At 42.5% G+C, this 18245-nt stretch overlaps 1 protein-coding gene across 2 annotated transcripts in view; it reads right to left on the bottom strand.

The window, feature by feature from the left end:
* The window catches only part of VAT1L (vesicle amine transport 1 like), a 141579-nt gene that overhangs the window by 55429 nt on the left and 67905 nt on the right, over window positions 1–18245 (bottom strand). For both annotated transcript variants that reach the window (XM_084861365.1, XM_084861366.1), the window contains exons 5-7: window positions 17020–17123; window positions 14895–14950; window positions 10906–11100 (exon numbers count right to left, since the gene is read on the bottom strand). In XM_084861365.1, the coding sequence (XP_084717491.1) occupies window positions 10906–11100; window positions 14895–14950; window positions 17020–17123 (355 nt within the window). The remainder of the gene's footprint in view (window positions 1–10905; window positions 11101–14894; window positions 14951–17019; window positions 17124–18245) is intronic.

The raw sequence follows: 18245 nt of genomic DNA, 5'->3' as shown, positions 1-18245 counted from the left end.
TTCTGCAGTAAAGAAGTTAATGCCCATGGCATGCACTGTCTTGGTCTGAATGCCAGCTTTGCCATGTACCAGCTGGGTGACCTGTAGCAACTTACTTCACCTTACTATAAGTCCATTTCCTTATTTATTTATTTTTTTGAGGAATGAGGACATATATGTAATACCTTAATCAATAAAGAAAATTCTTAAAAAGTCAATTTCCTTATATGTATCACAGCAGTACCCACCATGTGGGATCATCGTGGGAAGAAAATGAGTTAATTAAGGGGAAGTGCCTGGAAAAAGTACTTGGCACATGCTATCCTAAGTGTTTGCTAATATAATTAGTTTGCTTATTGTTTTGTTCAATGAGCTTATTCATTGTGTACTTCTTTCAGCAACTTCTATGCATTAGATTTCCCTGGGGTTAAAATTTCCATTAAATGACATTATAAGCAGGGAATCTGGGCAAGTACAATTTCCCCAAAGCCTCATTTTTGTGACCTGTAAGATGGGGGTAATAGTAGCTAGGTCTTAGGGTTGTTGGAGCATATAAATGAGTTATTACATGCAAAACACATAGAGCAATGACTGACTCAGAGCACACTGTCTATAAATATCAGTAGTGGTAATAATTATCCAGCCCTTTCTCTCATTTCAGTGCCATGGTGGCTCTGGATTGCCTGTGGCACTGAGATGAGAGAAAGATATGATAGAACATGCATCTCCACCTGCCTGTTCTATCATAAACTTAAACTCCCATCACAGCTCATCAACTTCTTCATGGCAGCTCATAGCACTGTTAACTGAAATGGTATTGCTGACACCTCATTCTCACTCTCCCAGGTTGTAAGACCATTGGTCATCCGTCTCTTATTTCTCCTTTGCCCTTTATTTTCAACTAGAGGCCCGGTGCATGAAATTTGTGCATGGGACGGAGGGGGGGTGTCCCTCAGCCCAGCCTGCACCCTCTCCAATCTGCGACCCCTGCCTGTTTAGGCCTGATCCCACTGGACATCCCTCTCACAATCCAGGACTGCTGGCTCCCAACTGCTTGCCTGCCTGCCTTCCTGATTGCCCCTAACTGCTTCTGCCTGCTAGCTTGATCACCCCCTAACCACTCCCATGCCAATCTGATTGATGTCTAAACTGCTCCCTTGCCAGCCTGTTTGCCTCCAACTTCCCTCCTCTGCCGGCCTGGTCACCCTTTACTACCCTCCCCTGCAGGGTTGATTGCCTCCAACTGCCCTTCCTTGCAGGTCTGGTCCCTCTCAACTGCCCTCTCTTGCAGGCCTGGTGCCTCCTAACCGCCCTCCCCTGCTGGCATCTTGTGGTGGCCATCTTGTGTCCACATGGGGCAGGATCTTTGACCACATGGGAGCAGCCATCTTGTGTGTTGGAGTGATGGTCAATCTGCACATTACTCTTTTATTAGATAGGATAGAGGCCTGGTGCACGGGTAGGGGCCAGCTGGTTTGCCCTGAAGGGTGTCCTGGATCAGGGTGGGGGTTCCCTTGGGGCATGGGGCAGCCTAAGTGAGGGGCCTGTGGTGGTTTGTAGGCCAGCCATGCCTCCTGGTGACCCAAGCCGAGGCCCTGGTATCTGGAATTTATTTACCTTCTACAATTGAAACTTTGTAGCCTGGAGTAGAGCCAAGCCTCCTGCTTGCTCCGTGGCCACAGCCATTTCTGTTTTGATTTGTTTGCCTTCTATAATTGAAACTTCGTAGCCTTGAGTGGAGGCCTAGGCCAGCAAGGGCAGGTGGAAAGCTTGGCTTCCTCTATTGCCTGGGAAACCCAAGCCTCCCTCCTACTCTCTGTGGCTGTAGCCATCTTGGTTGGGTTTATTTGCATACTCGCTCTGATTGGCTGGTGGGTGTGGCTGGCTGTCGTGGCTTGTGGGTGTAGCAGAGTGATGATTAATTTGTATATTACTCTTTATTAGGTAGGATGACTCAGATTTGCTTGTTCTCTCCCTTTCTACTGCCCCACTTTAGTCAGGAGCTTATCTAACGGTCATGTCTAAAATCTGCAGTGGGCTCCTGGCTAGACTAGCTGGCTCCAGTTTATTCTCCATATCAACATGCATGTGATACAGCACACATTGCCTGCTTTTGGTGATTCTTTATAAATATTCTCCCCTTCCCCAAATGTGTCTCAGAAGGATCCTTCAAATCTTTAAAGCAAGTCTATGCCAGCCAGTTGCCTCCTGCCATCATTAAGTGGAATTTTCCATGGTTTCTCCTTGAGTATTTGCCTCTTAGTTTAGGTTTGAGCCTCTGTTTCATATGTTTAGCTTCAGCTTCTCTTCACTTCCCAGTCTGGTGTTGGAATTGAAGCTTGTAGCTTTTTAAAAAACTGACAATCACAAACCCACTCACCCCTGTGTCTTGGATCACTGTTCCCTCCCTCTTGTTAGTTCAACATTAATCTTCCTTTGATCAAGTAACCCTCTTGCGCCGAGACAGATAAGGGTCCCTTTCAAGCTCTACCTCACATTATTTTTCCTTTCATTCATTCCTTTAGACAGACTTATCTCTGTATGGGTTTTGGGATGGCATAGAATGAAAGACACACATAATTAAACCACAATTATTAACATGAAGGCAAAAATGCAGTAGACACATAATGAGGGATTAGGGACACTTAAATGATGAACTGCGTTTGGGCAATGAACTCCACTGCAGCCAAGGCAAAGAGAGATACACAGGGATGCGCATAATTAACATAATTTACTAAAAGGTAATCATGCTAGATTGCTGTCAAGGCACATTTTCTCCTACCTTCCAACAGAAGGATGACATCATCTTTAAAACCAGCTCCAATGGAATATCTGCAGTGATAGGTACGTTTTTCCATCTCTGCACAGTCCAGTTGGGTAGCCACTAGCCACATGTGGCTTCTCACTACTTGAGAAGTGGCTGGTACAACTAAGGAACTGAATTTTTAATTTGACTTAATTTAAATGTAAATAGCAACTTGTGGTGGCTATTGGTACCATCATAGAGAGCACAGTCATAGACCTTTATATAAGCAATGTTGTAAAATGCTATAGATAATGCTTTTCATTGAAGATTTTAAAACTACCAAGATCTCTGTGCAACCCTCTATCAGTTTCGTAGGGCTCCCCTAAAGAAAAAATACCACAGACTGGGTGGCTTAAACTATAGAAATGCATTTTCTCACAGTTCTGGTGGCTAGAAGTCCAAGATCAAGGGGCCAGCTGTGTTGGTTTCATTCTGGGGTCTCATTCCTGGGCTTGCAGATGGCCATCTTTTCACTGTGTGCTCACGTGGTCTTTCCTCTATGCACACATCCCTGGTGCCTCTAGGTATCCTTATCTCCTCTTCTTATAAGCACACCAGTCAGCCTACCCAAAGGCCTCATTTGAACTTGATTATCTCTTTAAGGGCCTGTCTGCAAATACAATCATATTCTGATGTACAGGGGGTTAGGGCTTCAACATATGAATTTGAGGAGGACACTTTTGAGCTCATTACAGAGCCCTCTGTATACTATTAAATGGCAGATGGGAAAATACATTTTTAATCAGAGGCCACAGCTCTATACTATAGCCCAGGTGTATTATTATTACTAGTGCCCAATCTTTCTAGTGTCATACCTGGGACCAGATGGGCTTTAGGAACTGAGAGGATCACGTGGTATGCTTTGCTTAGGCCATGCTGTAACTGCAAGCCCCATACTCAGAATGTGACTCCAACTCCTCTGCCTGGCAGCAAAAGCCAATATTGGACTCCGCTGCCCAAAACCAATCTTATTTTCTCTCCTCCTGAGTCAGCAACCTCTGCTTTGCTTAGCTTAGACTTCTCAACCCCCCCTACCCCATTCTCACTCCTACTTCTGTGGTCCATGTCCCTCCTGCTTGTAACACCTTGTTTTTTAACCTCAACATCATCCGAAGAAAATAAATCCTTCCCATCTAAAACAGGCCCCATCTCGTTCTTGAAACCATCTCTGAACATTCATTCTTCCTTAACAGCATTCTTTCTCATTTCTGAATCCACTTGTACTTGAACCCAACACCCCAGGATCAAACCCTAAGTTATTCTTTGTTTTGTAATTGTCTCAAAAATGGAATCATAAACTCAAAGGTCAGGGGACACGTGGTCTACCCGTTCTATAGACCTGACATCCTAAAATAAACTTGACATCCTCCTAGCACAGTGGTTGGCAAACTCATTAGTCAACAGAGCCAAATATCAATAGTACAATGATTGAAATTTCTTTTGAGAGCCAAATTTTTTAAATTTAAACTTATTCTAATGCCACGTCTTTAAAATAGACTCGCCCAGGCCATGGTATTTTGTGGAAGAGCCACACTCAAGGGCCCAAAGAGCCGCATATGGCTTGTGAGCCAAGGTTTGCCGACCACTGTCCTAGCACATAGTAGGTATTCAGTGGTATCACTACTTCTTGGTTTACAATTGTGGTTTCATACCTTTCCCACCTCAGAACTCCTTGGAGAGATTAACTTTTTTCCAACTTAATGTACAGCTGCACATGTAATATTTGGAGGCAAATGTGAGATGAATTCTATCCACTCTGCTTTGTGTATTAAATTTAAAGTAAAGTCAGAGACAGATGGCTAAAAAGAAACCTGAATCATCTCTGATATTATTAAATCTAGTCTGAGAGCTCAGAGAGCCCAAGAAAATTTTCTTTGAATCCCTATGGGATTTATATTCCATAGATGAAATTATAGAGCCAGCCTGAAAAGCAATTTTGTGAAATCATTTATCAAAGGGGAGGTTGGGTGGGGGAGGGGGTGGGGAGGAGAAATGATTACAGTCCTCCTTCTGAGGTTCCCAAGTAATAAGCATGCTCTGCTCTCTTCAAGCCCAGAAGAGCTGCGTGGGCTTGATAAATAGCTGAGTTTGGCCCAACTGGAGCTCTCAACAGATGTCTGTAAATATTGCAGAAAAGAGCCTCAGAAAGTTGGTGGGTGTTGTGATTAGTGCCTGTGGATGTTTTTGTTGGCAAACATGCAGCAGCCGTCTGTCTCCCCTCTAAGGATGACTAGCTTGCTATGGGCACTTACACTTCCTTTGTTTTCCTGATGACTGTCTTAACCAATATGACTTTTTTTAAAGACAGTGGTTCTCAACTAGGGGCAATTTCGACAATGTCTGAAGATATTTTTTATTGTCTCAGATACTGGCATCCTAGTGGGTAGAGGCCAGAGATGCTGCTAAACATGTTACAATGCACCAGGCAGCTTCCCTACCCCACCCAACCCCCTGCCACCGCCAAAGGATCATTCAGCAAAATGTCACCTGTGTCCAAGTTGTCTTACAGTAACATCTTATTTTAGGACCACCCTGTACCTTGGCCTGCACACTCTCACAGTCCAGGACCCCTCGCTCCTTTCCGGCCGCCTGCTCATTGCTCCTTACAGCTTGTCCGCTGCTTCTTGGCACTGCTGTAGAGGCGGGAGAAGCTCCCACCATGGCCTCTATGCTCGCCAGCCATGAGCCTGGCTTCTGGCTGAGCGGTGCTCCCCCTGTGAGAATGCACTGACCACCAGGGGGCAGCTCCTGCATTGAGCGTCTGCCCCTGGTGGTTAGTGTGCATTATAGCAACCGGTCATTCTGGTCATTCCGTCATAATCAATCATTGCTTAGGTTTTTATTATATAGATAGCTTGTACATTCATTCATCCATTCAAAAATGTTTATTGTTAAACATGGAAAATCTCTAAGTAGCCATATTTTTGTGTGTTGGTGGATTCATTAATTTGTTTATATAATACAAGTTTACTATTATCTACTCTGTTCCAGGTCCTGGGGTCTTAAACAGCATAGTCAGGGTCTCTCCTCATCTAGGGTTTATATTCTAGTGGAAGGGAGACATGAGTCTAAATAAGTTGACAAATAAGGGAACAGGATCATTTCAACTAGTGATGAATACAATGGAAGCTATCACACAAGGTAAAGGGAGAGAGGATGACCCAGGCAGGGTTGGCTGTGCAGGATGCTGCTTTCGGGAGGGCGGTTTGGGAAAGCCTCACTAGGTAGGTCTCACTGAAGCTGAAACATAATGATGGGAAGGAAGCTCTGAAAATCTGGGGGAGGAATGTTCAAAAGAGAGGAAGTAACAGGTTCAACAGTGCAAGGCAGAAAGGCTTGAGTGGGCTCAAGCACCAGGGACATAAAAGCCACTGAAGATTGGATGTAGGAGGCGAGGTGGACAGTATGAAGTTGATGAGAAGTCTAGATTTTAGACGGGGCAGGGCCGTACAGACCTGGATTCCAGGTGCCATGGGAAGCCATGGAGGGTTTTAAAGCAGGATGGACATGATCTAAGTTAGGTAGTGATAAGTTCACTGAGGCTGCTGGGTACAGAATGCCTTATACAGGGGCAAGATGGAAGTGTGGGAGTGGGACTGATCAGGAGTTCCTTACAAGATTAGTCCAGCTTAGGCTACATGGGGTGCCATCAGTGAAGATGAAAGGAAGTGCATGAATTTGGAAGCACTTGCAGTAAAGTCCTGGAGTTATGTGATCAATTATTCAGTCAGCTATCAACCTCAGCTTTCCCATCTCTATTTGGTGTGGGTCCTGAGAAGCTTTGCTCTGCATCCTTGGTTGACCCAGCTCTTGAGCCAATCCTGACCTAGCTCCAGCATGCATGGAGCTGCTCATTCCCCTAGCTGCCTTACCTACCTTAATGATTAGTCTGGTGCCCCCTTCCCAATTCTGAGCTGGATTGAGATCTCCTTTGAATATCATCAGACTTCTGCAGTTGGAGCCTAATAATTTTTACTTCTTCCCTTGGGATCATGTTGTAACACCTCCTAACCCTGTCATTTTAGTGGCCTCCCATGGGGCTTAGAGTAAGATCTAGATTTCCATGTGGCCCCTGATGACCTATTCATCCAGGCTCTCCTTAAGCCATTCCTTCCTTTGGTCACACCAATACATGAAACTGTTCCCTGGAATCCATCATGATCTTTCTTTCTTTGTCCCTCTGCCTTGCATGCTCTTCTTCTGTTTTTTGTTGTTTGTTTGTTTTGTTTTGTTTTTTGCCTCTTTCATATCCTATGACATCTAAACTTTCTTCTCTAAAGTCATTCTACAGCATACATTCCCAGTGGGAGTGACCCCATCCCCAAAGGGGTAAAAAATTGGTTCAAATCTTATTCTTTTAAAGTATAAAGCACAGATGTACATATAGGACATAGATAGATAGATAGATAGATAGATAGATAGATAGATAGATAGATAAGTAGAGAAGTAGAGAAGTAGATAAATAAATATAGGGCACGTAGTAGTTATTCAATACATATTTGATAATTCAGTTACCATTATGACCAGTATTGATTTCAACTATCAGAAAAGGAATCATTGGGCCAACAGGAACCCTCTCAGATTTCAACCTCTGCTTAAATGCTACCAGTTTTGTTGTGTCTCTTTTGGACACTGGGTCTAAGTTTAAGCTACCTTTTTTGTCCCATGGTCAAGTTAATCTCTTATCTCTGGTCTTCACTATTTCTAGTTTTCTCTCATTCCTGTCCACTGAGAATCTGGTAATGGTTTCATCCAGCTGTACTCTATAGCATTGAGATATCATAATGAATACCATATGGATTGAAATAAATATGTTTTCAAGAAAAGCACAATGATAGGCTAACCATCTTGGAAATTACACAGCAGAAGGAATGAACAATTATCTGATTTGATTTAGCAATAAAATGAATCATAGTGAGCATCTGTAATAGAAAAAAGACAGGAAGGAAGCAAACCTAATGTTAATAATGTTATCCATTTCTTGACTTGAAGTTATTTCATTTTCTCTTTATGCTTTTGGCTAATTTAGGAGTTTTCTACAACAAGCATGTGTGTCTTTTATCATAAGAAACAAGGGTTTTGGTGGTTGGGTGTTTTAAGACTATTCACAATACTGCAGGAACAGAGAGGTATTGTGGTGCATACCAGGACCAGTCCTATTTAATTATACAATGATCCCTATAAAGGGTGTCAGAGTGATTCTGTGTTTACGGAAGCCATAGGATTTGGCCGACCTCTTCCATTAGGCAAATAGCACCAGCCTTCTTGCCAGGAGGATACCCACTCTCTGTACCGCAGAGTTTTGCATTTGTTAACTTTTCAAAGGTGACCATGACTCCCAAAAGTATAAAAAAAAAGTGTATTACAAGGTACTTCCCCATGCAAAATATAAAAACCAACAAAAAACACACATTCCAATATATTTTAAAACATTCCTCTGTGGCTTCATTGCTCTCTGAAGCCAAGGTTATGAAATTCTGACTTAAGAAAATTTCTTAGTAAAATGCCTCTGGAAACCTAGGCCACATTTCTCCATTTTATCCTCACAGGTAACTGCTGTGACTGGCTCTCCAAATATCTCAAACTTTCCTTCTCCTGAAAGACTTTCTAGACCTTACCTCCTCCTAGCTCATTTCACCTGAACCCAAACAACCAGCCACACTCCAATATCTGTAAAGATAACATTAGGGGCTCTTAATTTTTTCGTGATCAAGGAATGGTTTTAAAATACTGGAACTTTGGGTAGATCAATTAATGAAAACAGTCCAACAATAGATCCAACAATTTAATCAATAATTGCAATGCCTTATTGTGACAGCTAACATCTCACAAGGGCCCCAAGCATCAGGCTTAGCACACAAATCATTTCAATTCTGAGCTGTGATCTTCTTGGTCTTTTATATACCCACAAGGTGAATATAAATGATGTTGCAACAAAATACATGCTCTCTTGTACACAAGATGAATCATATATATAAATTAAAATTTGGTGCTTACCTGGAAAGGTTTATGGTACAAATAGTATGGTGAGGGAAGTGATTTAAGAACCACTACGGGGAAGAAAGGACTGAAGATGGCAGTGTTGTAGGTGGATGTTACACTCAAATTACAACTAAAATTAACAACTAAAATATAGATAGAGCAAGCAATCTGAGTAAACAGCTGAAGACTAGCTGGAGAAAAGTTTTATAACCAAGGATTTACAGAAGCCACAATAAGATTAGTAGGAAGAGCAGAGACGCAAAAAGGGCTGGCCCCCACTCCTTCAGGCAGCAGCTACTAGTAAGATTCTGGAGGGACATCTCAGCTGCAGGGGGTTCCCCCTAAGAAGTGTGGGGTCTAAACCCCAAGTGAGGCTTCCCAGACCAGAGCATCAGAACCAGGAAGAGGTGCACACATAATATCTGGCTGTGAAAACCAGCAAGGGTCCCTAGCTGGTTTTGCTAAGTGGATAGGGTGTCAGCCTGTGACTGCAGGGTCCCGAGTTCGTTTCCGGTCAAGGGCACATGCTGGGTTGCAGGCTCGATCCCTATGGGGGCATGCAGGAGGCTGCCAATCAATGATTCTCAACATTGATGTTTCTATCTCTCTCCCTCTCCCCTCCTCTCTGAAAGCAATAAAAGTATATAACAGTCTTTAAAAAAAAAAAGAGAGAGAAGAGAAAATAAAATCAGGGATTCTGTCCACCCAAGAGAGAGAGAGAGTCTACTATAGACACAGGTGCCCTTTTAAAGGGCCAGTGCACAAAAATTTCACTTGCAGCTACTCATCCTGGGCTCCAGTGGAGGGAGGGCAGAACAGACTAGAGTAGTGTAAGAAGAGACTAGAGTTTGTGGCTCTGGGGAGAGAGCTGAAGGCACAGCCACCAAGATCCCTATGCTGAGACCCTCTTCCACACCACAGATGCCATCTTTTGGGGGAGGAGCACTACCCTCCCTAGGGCATCAGCTTGCAGAAAAGCAATAGCCCCATCCTCTGGATTCCCTCTTGTCCCAGCCTCCGGAGCTTGTGCCCTGCTGAGGAGTCAGCTGCTTGGGCAGGGGTGTACAGGTGAGGGCACTCAGAAGGTGTTGGTGATTGAGTTATGTGGCTTTGCGGTGGGGCCATCCCCACCACATTCCTGTGAACCTGACTGGCACCTCTCTCTCAGAGGAGATCCATTATCTCCACTCTCCAGACCTTGGCAGCCCCACTCTATCGAGTCCTGCTGGCTCTGGTCTGCTGAGATCTGGGCAGAAAATGAAACTGCCTTATGACTCAGAGATTCCACTTCTGGGAATATTTCCAACTAAATCCAAAACACTAGTTCAAAAGAATATATGACCCCTATGTTCACTGCAGTGTTATTTACAATAGCCAAAATTTAGAAGTCGTCCCAGGTTACAACTAATGGGCCCATTAGTTGATGAGTGGATAAAAAAGGTGTGGTACATTTACACAATGGAATACTACTCAGCTGCAAAAAGGAAAACACTCTTACCTTTTGTGACAGCATGGATGGACCTGGAGAGTATTATGCTAAGTAAAATAAGCCAGGCATAGAAAGACAACTACCATATGATTTCACTTATGAAATCTAATGAACAAAATAAACTAGCAAACAAAATAGAAACAGACTAATAGATACAGAGAACAGATTGACAGCTGTCAGAGGGGGTTGAGGTTGGAAGGCTGGGTGAAAAAGGTGAGGAGATTAAGCAAAAAGAAAAAACCTCATAGACACAAACAGTATGGTGATTACCAGAGGGAAAGGGGGGGTGGGGGGAGTAGGAGAGCATAAAAAAGAGATAAATGGTAATGAAAGGAGACTTGAGTTGGAGTGGTGAAAATTCAACATAGAGATGATATGTTATAGAATTGTACACATGAAACATGTATAATTTTTTAAACCAATGTCAACCTAATAAATACAATTAAAAAAAGAAAGAACCACTAGAGAATTTAAAATATTTTTTTTTATATTCAAAGCACCATACTATGGGACAATGCCTTTAAGACTATCAGTTAAAACAAACAAACCTGGAGAAAAATTATTTAGTGGGAAAAAAAATAGTATTTGGTTGCCCAAACCTGCCTGGACTAAAAAGAGACTATTTGCTGAGGGAAAGCACCATTCTTACCTCCTCCAGGGCCCACAGGGAGTCCACGGTGGGCTTGATCTTCTTCTGGGTGTAGAGCCCTAGGAGTTTGTCCACCACTCCTCGAATGAGGCCTGCGCGGCCCTGTTTGAAGAGCAGATTTAAAAGGGAAAACCCTGCGATGACTTTGTTCTCTTCATATAGCTTGATGGGGTTCACTTTCTCCACCTGCCACCACTGGAAAGAGAGAGGTGCCAGGTTACAAGGACTCATTCTCAGCAAAACGGGGCTGCAGTGGGTCCAGTTCTAGCTAAGAGGTAGATCTGGTTGGTGTGTGTGTTTTTTCTTTAATTTATCTTTATTGTTGAAAGTATTACAGATGTTCCCTTTTTCCCTCATTGACTCCCTTCCACACACACCCCACCCCAGGTCTTCACCACACTCTTGTCTGTGTCCATGGGTTATGCACATATGCATACAAGTTGTTTGGTTAACCTCTCACCACCCATCCCCAACTATCCCACCTTCTCCCTGAGATTCATCAGTCTGCTCCAGACTCCTATGTCTCTGGATCTATTTTGTTCATGAGATTATTTTGTTCATAAGATTCCACATGTGAGGTTGTTGGGTTTTTGTTTTTTTTTAAACATCTATCTGGTGAATGTGTGGAGAACTACAGACAGTGGTGCTTATGAGAAGAGCTCAGAATCAAGGTGGGAGAGAGCCCTTTGAAATCAGCCACTAGGCCACGTGCAGTTGGAATGTGAAGGAATATGGCTAAGATTACTAGCTCTGGAATTGAATCCTGGCTATGCAGCTTGCTCCCTGTTATTCTCCATGCTTCATTTTTCTCAGCTACATACAGTGGCAGGGTATTGCCTCTGATGTTCCCTGGGAGAATTCAATGTAAAGCACTTGGCTTTGTGAATGGTGGTGGTGGTAAGGGGTTGTTGAAGGGCGGGGTTGATGAAGGGAGTGAGGTGGCATAAAGGTTTACAAAGTGTGCTGGGGGACAAAGTAGGAGTGATGACATTGACTGCAGGTGCAGCTTTCCTGGGGGAGTAATGACTAGGCTGGAGGGGTGATTGGAAATGCATCAGATAAGGAAGAGGAAGAAAGTGTCATCCAGGAAGAAGGAACAGTGGACTGAGGGATAAAACATAGTGTTGAGACTAAGACAGTAGCCCTCAACTATGGGACACTGGTAATGTTTAGGGACATTTTTGTTGTGATGACTGAATCTAACTGTCCTCCAGTGTATAGATGCCAAGGATGTTGCTAAACATCCTACATGCACAGGACAGCACCTTGGACCAAGGAATTGTTCACCCCAAAAATGTTAATAGCACTAAAGGTGAGAAACCCTAGCTTACAGTCCTTTGTGGGAATACACATAACTGGCAAATACGGCTGCCTATCTCCCAATCAGACATGAAAATAAGCAAGCCACCCATTAAACTACAGAAATGTTTATCCAACTGCTTTGTTTTGATTTAATTGTGTTTCCTTTGGTGTCAGTTTAAATTTAGAAGTTCAACTTCCAGTTTCTGAGGATTCTGAGAAATGAGATGGTTACTCTCAGTTTAATATGGAAGACAAAGAGGAATGTGGTGGGCACTTATGAGCATTTATAATATCTGTATTATAGCTCTATTTATTTACATTCTGCCTCTTTCCAGGATTGAAGAGGCTCAAAAAAGTAAAAGGTCTGATTATTTTTAAGTGAAAAAATCATATTGTTAGGAAAATAAGTGTGAGAAAGACAAGCTTACATAAGGATAAGGTTCATGCATAAAATTCGTTACCAAAGTACATTCCCGGGGGCTTGGGGGCCAGCTCCAGGAGAGCCATTTATTTCCATTGGTTAATTATTAAGAAAAAGCAAAAAACATCATTTATGACTTGATTTTCACTATATCTGCAATGCCTCAATAAATATTTGTGAAATGAATCCTTGCTGATTCTACAATAGCTGTACAGTTATGGTTGAATGCTAGAGCCAAATGCCTGGTTTCAAATCCAGGTTTCTCCGCCTATTAGCTGTGCAACCTTAAGCAAGTCACTTAACCTCTCTGTGAGTAGTTTCCTTGTGGTTCCTCATGGGATCATCTTGAGGAGTAAATGTGTTAATACGTACAAAGTGCTTAGGTACTCCATAAATATGAACTAGCTTTATTATCACTGAATGTTGGAAGGAATGGATCTGATTTAGTGAACAGGAATTCTGAATTTGGAGTCAGACTGCTCTGTCAATGCTAAGTTCACCTATTATTAGCGTCATCATTATGGTCTGAAAGCAAATGGCATGCTTGACAAAGAGTGTGCACAAGCTCTGTGTGAGTTTTAAGGTAGAATGTAATTAAGATAGCTGATTGAAAAATTCTGGTGTGATTACAAACATGCTTTCATTTCCAAGCCTCTCCTGAATATATAGAACAAAAATCCTTTCTAGAATCTTCCAGAACAAAGGTTATCATTCCACTCCCTGGCATGCCCTATTTTCAATTTGCTTCTAACTGACCAATTGACATTGTGCCAGGCCTCTGAAAGGAAAACCTTTATTCTTGACCTCCAGCTAGTAGTGTTCTGATAATTGCCACCCTTGGTTTGGGCAGGAAAATGTCAACCTGCATCCTGGCTGTGTTTTTGTGTGCGCCTTCATCAAACCTGGGTACCCTGCAATTATTTCATTAAAATTGTGTGTTGTGATTGTGCATTTGGGGAAGAAAGAGAAAACACTTATTACAATTGTATGTAATTTGGGACCGATTTGGTTACCCTCAGCAGGCTGTCAGCATCACGGTAATTACTGCCAAAGCAACAAAGCAGCTGTGAGTGACACAAAGCCTGTCTCCAGGGGACATGCTCCAGACACATCCTTCATTAGACTCTTCCTGCTCCCTGTTTATTCTGTAGCTGAAATTTAAAGTTCAAATGAAAACAGAGACCCTTCAATTCTCATTTCATGGGGCAGGAAGTACTGTAGTAACCATTCTAGAATCAGGGCACGTTGGGGATGAAACCTCTGGCAGCCAATGTTGCCACTTAAATGGCATATGAATACTCTGTAGCCATACTTAGAATGAGTTTAAACCCTTTACCAAGCTTTGCCTGACCATCTATTCAAAATGCCTCTAGCCTACCCTGCTGCTTTCTATTTCAGCACCTGCTTTTCATTTCTTCGGAGCTTTTATGACCATTTACAATCATGTTATTGGTATGTTTTACTTATTTCAGTTGTTTTTCTCATGAGAATCACAAGGGCCTCATGCCCCTATCTCACTCGATGTTATACCCAGTGACTGGCTCAGAGTCGGAAATAGCAGGTGCTCAGAAGATGCTTGCAAAGTAAGGGAAATAAAATAAGGGCAATTCACAGGAACTGGGAGGAGAGAAGACAAAAGCAAGCTCTTTTGAGAAGCAGCAACCCCCTGTTGTAGGGGAAAGTCACCCAAGTGTAGCTGTAGATGGGAATGTAGGCCCAGTAGGAGCACAATGGGGTGAATGCCCAGGGATATGGTTTTTCCTTTGCTGACAAAGTAACCACTGTATTCAGATCATGCTTATCTAAGTCAATGGCTAATAAACTAGCTCAAAAGGATCCCATTTGTATCTCCAACTTGTAAAATTAGGATTCAGAGACATCTCAAGTACCCACAGAAACCTGGTCAAAAAGTTTATTTGCTTTCCATGAAGCAAATAAAATGCACTACTAGTTTCTTTTCGGCCAATGATGTAAAATATCAACACATAAGCAATCTCTATAGAAATCAAAACAAAGCTTTCTGAAGTTTCATACACATGCCCCACCCCTTCTGCTGACTTGTTTACACAAAAGCAGCCCAAGTTACAGCCCCGCCCACGTGTAGTGAGCAAGGTGGGAATTCAGGCTGCACTGAAGATGAACAATGTAGGTGAAGAGCAAAAAAGGTTTAGGTTATGAGGTCAATGTCCTTAGATGCGAGAGCTCACAGCATGCAAACCACCACACCACTGTCGTACATTAGCCGTGCATGTGCATGGATACTTACTGATTTTGCAAAGCTAAAGAAGCTCTTGGTCTCTCCAGTCACCATGTTGGATGAACCTGAAAATGGGAGATTCCCAAAATCACTGCTAATGAAAATCACCATCCCTTGTTATAGATGAAAGAATGGCAGTTGTTCAGCCCAGAACTGTCAGGAGCTTGAGTCCGCCTGGGGAAATGGGGTAATGGGAGGGGTGGGTGGTGACAAGGTGCCTTGATTTGAACCAAGTTACATTGGATCAAAGAGGAAGTAGCATCTCTCAAGGTGACCATGTCATTACTTTGGAAAGTTGGGCATGTGCTTTCAGCTAACATTCTAACAAAATGATGAATTGCTGAAATGTCTGGTTGGTTTTCATTCTTTGAGACTGAGAAATGGACTCCTTTGTGGCTTGAAGTTGGCTCCTCAGCAAGTGAGGGGCTTGGGGCTTTGCCTTGGGCGGGCACATAGAGGTAGGAAGAGACTGGCTGAGCTAGAATTTAGGTGGATGGAAAAACTGTCCCACAAAGGAGCAAGTTCAGAAGCCATGAAAATAGTGTGGCCAATGCCTTAGCTCCAGAGAGGTCTAGGCAGAAATGTAAAAAACCACTTGAGATAATTGGTATGAGAAACTGAGCTTTGCAAATTGGAATTAGCACTTTTAGAGGGAAGACGGGAGGTGAAGTTGGGAAAGATTCTCTACGATGCTCTTCCAGAGAAAAGACGGCTGTGAGTTCCCAGAAGGGGTAGATGAGAGAACTCGTACAAGTTCAGATATCATATTGGGGCCTTTTCAAGGAGTTTTCTCTCTTGTCCTCATAGAAATGAGAGTAAATTCTTCTCAGTGAACTGTTATTAATGAAAAAACAATATATGTTTTAAACTTAACTATTTGGCCTGATTAAACTGGTTGGCAGCTAGTTAATCACTGCTTCTAATTTTATGTGGTGACTATCACCAGGCTTCATGGTACTAGGCTTCAACTACTTAGTAATCAAGTAGTCAATGTAATAAATTAGACACTACAATACAATTCAGTTGTATTCCATGGAATTTATGAAACTGGAGTAAAAATAGAGTCAGTAAATAAGTAAAAGATGCAAAAACAGTCCATCTGCATTTGACTCACATTTTAGTCACACCATGTGAGTCATACCCATCTCCCTACATTGTGCTTTGATGCTCAGTGCTTCTCTTATCAATAGTAATAATTAAAAAATTTCATGTCCACCTCCAAGAGCTTTTAAATATGTGGACACTATTGAAAATACCAAAATACACCAGCAATGGAAAACCTATTCCCTCTCTTACATAATGACTGCATGACAACAAAAAGATGCTTGCATATTTATACCTGTTGATTATCTTTTATAAGTGTCTCAGCTAATAGCAAGGAAACTGTATTTTTTCTAAGTTATACAGAACTAAGGCTCAATTTTCTGATGTACATAAAGGGCACAGAAGTACCAAAAATTTCAACTGTTGGTTAACCCAATATCATTTGTCTTTGGAACATAACATCTGGATTCAGATATACTTTTCTGACTTTATGGAGACTAATATTTAAATTGCTTTGAAAGAAGAGAAGAAGAGAGGAGGGGCTCTGGGGGTCTCACTCTGTTAGAGAAAACCTCCCTGTTGTCTTTCATAAATCCTCCCAAACACAAGATGCAGAAGCAGATCTGTTCCCCATCTACCCAGGGCTTCTGTCTTGATTGGGACATACAAAGGTAGTTTAGACGAAGGATAGTCTGTTGTTTGTTTTCTTTTTGTAGCTTCATCTCTAATACTGAAGAACTGCCTTTAAAACCCCAACATAGCAGCCACTCCTCCATCCTACTGTGGGTCCTTTCTTGGTTTCCCACCTGTGCCACTTTCTGTGAGTCAAGTCCCATTTCAGTGACTACATTGGTTTGGCTTGGCTTGATCTCTTTTGGAATAAGAAGTACTCCTGGGAGTAACAGAGCATATGTCACTTTTATCACTGAAAACAACTAATGCCAACAGCAGTATTTTGGGACACATCAAAAAAGTAAATACCCCAACCGCATTGCCCTAACAGCAACCCATTTCATTTTTTAGAGCCTTTGTCTGTAAGCACCTGAGCAGTGTTTGGTGAGCATGTCCCCCACTACTGTTCAGCACTCACCATATAAAATGTAGGTTCCCAAGGGTTTGAGAAGGCTGAGACCTTTTCCGGTGTTGTCCCCACAGAGGCAATCCAAAACAATGTCCACTCCTTCCGCAGAGATTCTGAATGACGAGAACACAAAGGACAGTACCGTAACCAGTCAGGGACCAAACTGTCAATCCTTTTCCCTTCCTGTGTCATACTGATTACTCCCAGAATCAGGAAGATTAAGAGCTCTTGGGAATAGCAGTAAATAAGGCAGAAGCCCCAGAGATGCATTTATCCTCCTAAGTCCAGCTATGCAATTTCGTAAAACTGGAGAGAGCCTAGAATCTGGCTGGTGGCTGATACAGAAAACCAACCTAGGCTAGAGAATGAGCATGAACATCACAGTCAGACAGTCTACATTGTATCGAGCTGCCTCCCTCAGCTTTTCTGTGCCTTAGCTTTCACCTTTGTAAAGTGGAGCTGGCATGTGGTAAAAATAAAATGAGGTGACCAATGAAATGTTCGGCCCATTGCCAGCCACATAATGATCACCCCATAAGTCAGTCAGTCAACAATTCATATTTGTGGACCTTAAGTTATGTGCCATGCTCTGTCCAAGGTGCTGGACATTGAGTGGTGAACAAAACCATGTTCTCTGTCTTCCTGGGGCTTCTGGTCTCAGGGGGATTGGCTTTCTTCCCTCTACCCCTCTCTCTTCAGTGAAGTTATAAAAATCATGTTAATTTAATTTGCAAATTTCCATTTGTCCAATCCCCAGGTTCAATCTAAAATATAGTCTTGGAGGAAGAGAATTAAAAGGAGAGGATCTTCCTATAGCGGTAGGGAGAATCCACCATTTGTACTCTATTAGGCAGTACTCTATTACCCTGTTTCCCCGAAAATAAGACAGTGCCTTATATTAATTTTTTCTCCCAAAGTTGCTCTAGGTCTTATTTTCAGGGGATGTCTTATCTTTCTATGTGCTAGGTCTTATTTTTCGGAGGATGTCTTATATTCAGGGAAACACGGTAGGAAGAAGATCCCTTCTTCCATTCATTTATTTATACCTTCACAGATTCACTCACTCATGCATGCATTTAACAAACATCCATTGGGCTTCCACCGATAGAAGATATTATGCAGGAGGGAACTCTGAAGATTGTAGGAAAAATACTTATGCTCACAAAGCGTCCAATTGTGGCTGGGCCCTGCTCTGCTCAGAAAAGAATAGTGTTCCCTCAGATGTGTGAGTTTTG

Source organism: Pipistrellus hanaki (genome assembly GCF_964339955.1).
Source record: "Pipistrellus hanaki genome assembly, chromosome: 15".
Taxonomy (NCBI): Eukaryota; Metazoa; Chordata; class Mammalia; order Chiroptera; family Vespertilionidae; genus Pipistrellus; species Pipistrellus hanaki.
The sequence above is the reverse complement of the archived record's forward strand: the minus strand, read 5'-3'. Positions and strand labels throughout refer to the sequence as shown.